This window comes from Malus domestica, chromosome 03 (genome assembly GCF_042453785.1).
Source record: "Malus domestica chromosome 03, GDT2T_hap1".
Classification (NCBI taxonomy): domain Eukaryota; kingdom Viridiplantae; phylum Streptophyta; class Magnoliopsida; order Rosales; family Rosaceae; genus Malus; species Malus domestica.
In genome coordinates, this window is record NC_091663.1 from 19,075,911 (window position 1) to 19,080,943 (window position 5,033).

The following is a 5,033-nucleotide window of genomic DNA, read 5'->3' on the forward strand; positions in this document are numbered from 1 at the left end:
ATATCATGTGTCATCGCTTGAGTATTGACCCCAAGACCAAGCCGGTGAGACAGAAGTAAAGATCTTATGACGTTGAACGACACGAAGCAATGAAGGCAGTTTGATTTAAATTAAATTAAAACCAAATATTTCCTTTCTGTCAAATGTTGATATGTGTCCTTGATAACTCATCTAATTTTGATGAGTCACATCCATGCGTGCGATTTGTGAGACACATGGCACATGCCACGTATGCACTGGCATGTTTGTTTATATTAAACAAGTTTAGTTTAACATATGAAATGTCCATAAAATATCATCATATGATTGAGTTTATGGCACATTTCTAATAAAGAGATAAAGAGAGAGTGAGTGTAGAAGGTAATGATACGTTGTTTTGTCTTTCACAATGCAAAAATAAAATCACAATGTTTTATGAATTTCTTTATAAAAAAAAGAAAAAAAAAAGAACTCCTTTGACAATAGTCGTGGAGATGCTATAAAGGTTGGACTGGAGTCTGGAGTGAATCCGCAAATCTTATTATTGGAGTAGGATTTTTTCCCCTTTTATTTGTATTTCCTTTTCTTTTTTCCTCTTACATTTTGTTTTTTGTCTTATGATCTCTTTAAAAAAATCAATATAAGATGTTGATGTGGTTTAATCGTAACCATTCAAGAAGGAGGGGGAGGAAAAGGTAAAGAAATTAGGAGGGAGACAATTAGGGATGGCAATTTAACCCGTCAAATCCGATCCCAGCAAATAACTGATCCGAATGGTTTGGTTTAAGGCATCAAATTTCAGGTATTTTACGGTTATGGGTAACCGTCGAATTAATTTTACAATTTTGGGTTCAGTTATGGTTATTGGGATATCCGCCCCAAACCCATACCCGAAACCGAACCAGTTCATCTTTGAATAAAAAATAAATAAATGCTTATTATATAAAAAAGGGTTGTTAATAATCATGCATTATTAAATATGAAATTAATTATTTACTTTTATATCATTAATAGTATGAATTATATGCTTATAATTTTCAAGAATGTAAATGTTTTCTTGGTAGTATAAATTTTTAATATTACTTATTAGATGCATTGTATCAATTGTACTAATAATAGCAATTTATTTAATATTGTTTTCTTAATATTCTTCATTTAGTTAATAATATAAATAAATATATAAATATCATAATAGGAAAAACCGTTTCCCGATAAAAAAATTCGTCACCCGACAGGTTTGGTTGTGGCAAAAATCTTTTTGGAAATTCTATAGGTTCGGATTCGAAGAAAATAAACCGTTCAGATATGGGGTGGCACATCTGAATCCAATCGGTCGGTTTCCATCTCTAGAGACAATCCTCCTCTCCCGTGTTATTCACATAGCTCCGAAACGCGAAATTCGTCCCCGTGCGGTCGGTCTTATTTCGAGAAGTTGACAACTGTCATCCCAACCGCTCGTTCCCCGGAAAATCTTACGGTCACTAGATCTCCAATCCCCCCGCGTCTTTCAACCCATCCATAACCCTATTCTTTTCTTCTCGTTTTCTCCGTCTTCTCCACACCCAAAGCTTTTTCTTCCTCCTCCTTTCCTGTGATTATTTCCTACTTGTGTGCTCCTCCATGGTTCCTCTGTTAACTTAATTCCCAAGGTACTTCTGAAACTCAATATTTTATTAATTCCCCATCTTTCAGCTTCTTTTTTTTTCGCAATTTTTGTTCATAGTTTCTAGAGAAATAGGTCTCAGTTGGATCCATTTCTTTGATTTTGTTCAATTATGCCCCTTCTTATTCCATATTGTTCTTTTCCTTGTTTCGATTTTGTATTATTCCAGTTTTGATTTGTAGGGTTCACTTTCCAATTTTTAGGATTTTTTTTTCCTTTTGCAGGATATAAATTTCGGATTTCTGGGTTCGTCTCTGATTCGAAGTCTTAGATTTTGATTACTGGGTTTGTGTAATTGGAGGTGTTTTGATTACTGGTTTGTGTAATTGGGGGTGTTGGGGGTCAAGAGAGTTTCCATCCCTTAAATTCACGGACAGGGTCATATCCTTTTATGGAATTCGAATGCCAAGTGAGTACTCAGGTTTCTAAGAATTTGGCAGACTCTGTAGAAAATTCGTTTCGACAGCAAACTGAATCGAATCGATTCAATTCTAACCCTGAAGCCGAAAACTTTAGCATTTCAGGACAAACATTAGATTCGTATCCTGAAAAGGAAGAAACTTCAATTCCAAAATCCACACCAATCAAGAAGCCAAACTCGGACTCTTGTGGTTTGAAACAGTTGTTGCGTAGCGATGTCCTTGTTAATTCTCGTAGAACAATCACCGATCTTCCTCCAGCTTTGTTATCTGAAATTCTGAATTGCCTTGACCCAAAAGAGCTAGGCATAGCTTCATGTGTATCAGCTTATCTCTGTAAGGTTGCATCTGAGCACCATGTTTGGAAGGATTTTTATTGTGAGAGGTGGGGAACTCCCACACTTCCAACACCTTTGGGAAAGGGAGTCTCTGACGAGACATCGTGGAAGGAGTTTTTTGTTGAAAGGGAGTTTAGGAGTAAGACCTTTATGGGACGTTATAGCATTGACGTTATGTATGGTCATACTGAAGCTGTTCAAACAGTTTTCCTTTTGGCTTCCGCAAAGCTCATATTTACTGCTGGGTATGACCAAACTGTAAAAATGTGGAAGATGGAAGAAGGATTATTGATTGCTTCTTCAAGATCTCTTGGTTGCACTATTCGTGCAGTTGCTGGAGATACAAAACTCCTGGTCGCCGGTGGTACTGATGGGTTTATCCAGTGTTGGAGGGCAGTGGAGGGCTTTCCACACTTGTTTGATATTAAGGGTCCTCAAAACCAGAATACCGAGTTTCGGCTATGGGAGCATGAGGGGCCCATAACTTCTCTTGCTTTGGATTTGACTAGGATTTATAGTGGTTCCTGGGACATGACTGTTCGTGTATGGGATCGGTTTTCACTCAAGTGTGAGAAGATTTTGAGGCACAGTGATTGGGTATGGGAACTTGTGCCTTGGGATCTTACAGTTGCTAGCGCATCGGGTTCTGATGTTTATATTTGGGATACTAGTAGCGGGAGACTGATGACCATTATTCATAATGCTCATGTTGGTAATACCTACTCTTTGGCACGAAACCTCACAGGGGATTTTCTATTTTCTGGAGGGGATGACGGTGCAATACACATGTATGAAATCACTAGTCATGGTCTCGAGACTGATGCATTACTCGTTGCCACATGGGTTCCTCACTCAGGCCGTGTCTATTCCCTTGCATTTGAGTTTCCATGGCTTGTTTCTGCATCTGCTGATGGGAAACTCTCACTAATTGATGTGAGAAAGCTTCTAAGGACTAGAAAGCGTGCTTCAGAAAAGGGTTTTTCATGTATTAAGCATGTGGATCCAAGTACTGTGGAACCTCCACAGAGGATGTTACATGGTTTTGCGAAAAATCTTGTGTCAGTGGACATTGGTGCTGATCGTATTGTATGTGGAGGTGAGGAAGGTGTTGTTAGGATATGGAACTTCACAGAAGCTTTGGAGATTGAGCGGAGGGTTTGTGCTTCAAGAGCAATGCGGTTGGAGAATAGGATGAGGCGGCGTATGCTCCATTTAGAGAATAGCAGCAGAGCCAGTCGGAATGATCAATGTTCGGTTGCAGCCAAGAAGAACCCAGTCACTGGTGACAGGAGTGGTTGGCTCAGTAAACGTGCGTTGAGCGGGAAGGTGAAGTTATAGTAGCAGGTAACAGTTACGTAGAATGTTTATGCAACAATAGAAAACAGTTTGTGGTTTGAGCAGGTGAGCAGACTAACTGTAGATTTCTCATTCTGCAATTTGGATTTAAAATTGTTTGTAGCCATCTCGCAGATGGGTTTGTTGCTTTCTAACGATATTCTATTGTTAGATGGATTTGATATGTTTTGGTTTAATTTTAGTGTTCAAGGCTTTTCACACATAACATTTCGTTCTCAATCATACGGAGATTTCTTCCGTTGTTATACCGAGCAAGCGATGTTAGTGTGTGGAAGGGACAAACTTACCATTACTTTGGCTTAAATATCGGTTGATTGTTGATGAAGTGGCAGAGGCACTTCCATGTAAAAAATCCACTGTTTGGCTCGGTGTTTGCATTTTACGTGACAATGTATGTCATGCATATATGGATCTCAAGTGTGTGATTGCTTATGGTTTCAGACAGGAATATGGCTAAGACATGTCTTTCTTGTGCAAGATGGTGCACGGAGGCTCTTCTTTTACATTGATGAAGTGATTATGCTACTCCGGTGAGCAGTAGTGTTATGCGCACCTTAGGATATACGTACGCAGAGGTGTAGTCATGAAAATAGTTAATGATCAGCGCAGTAGAGAAGGATATACGTACTTTGCTTTTAACTGAAACTGACGAATGCGTTGGGAACTACTAGTTGTTGTTATCTTACCCGAATGACTCCTCGTCCCTGACGATGCTCACGAGATAATACTTTGTACTTCACTAGGAAATAACTCTTATCAAAGCATGGTTTATCTTTTATGTTATCAAATTTGAAGGTAGTTGACATTGGTTGAGGATGATCCTAGTTCTTTAATTTTGTTTTGTTTGGGGTGACCTTGTCTAGTTGCCAATTGTTTACTCACTGCCAATTCACTCATCTTCTGCAAAAGCAAAATCTTGCGAAAATGGTTACAATAAACATATTTTGACATTTGGATTGCAAAAATGATCATTTTAATTAACAAGGACGTATTGATGATATTCACACAGAACGTTAACGCAACATAATCTAAAAACAACATAATAAACAGAGTCATTTTTGCAATGAAATGTGAAAATATGTTTAGCTAATTGCCCCAAATTCTTTAACCCATTTCATTTATACTTTCAACGTAACTTTTGAAATAAAGCTTTAAAATTCAAATTTCAGGAAAATATTAAATTTGATGAAAATATGACTTACATACATTACATCTCTTTTAAAGACGCTCTTATTCTTTGGAATCCTTTTCAGTTTTAGGCAATTTTCAATGTTTAGA

The 5,033-nt window shown here is 37.8% G+C and overlaps 1 protein-coding gene across 3 annotated transcripts; it reads left to right on the plus strand.

The window, feature by feature from the left end:
• The first annotated feature begins 1,202 nt into the window (after positions 1-1,202).
• Positions 1,203-4,574, plus strand: LOC103407341 (F-box/WD-40 repeat-containing protein At5g21040-like). 3 transcript variants are annotated; one of them, XM_029098411.2, is made up of 3 exons: positions 1,398-1,628; positions 1,867-3,743; positions 4,234-4,574. In XM_029098411.2, exon 2 carries the CDS (start codon positions 2,034-2,036, stop codon positions 3,735-3,737), a length of 1,704 nt encoding a protein of 567 aa, XP_028954244.2. In that variant the 5' UTR covers positions 1,398-1,628; positions 1,867-2,033; the 3' UTR covers positions 3,738-3,743; positions 4,234-4,574. The 3 variants fall into 3 exon arrangements, with proteins under 3 accessions (XP_008344502.3, XP_028954244.2, XP_070675214.1); XM_008346280.4 differs by lacking the exon at positions 4,234-4,574 and having other exon boundaries at positions 1,203-1,628; positions 1,867-3,960; XM_070819113.1 differs by lacking the exon at positions 1,398-1,628 and having other exon boundaries at positions 1,875-3,743; positions 4,197-4,277.
• Positions 4,575-5,033: the final 459 nt, after the last annotated feature.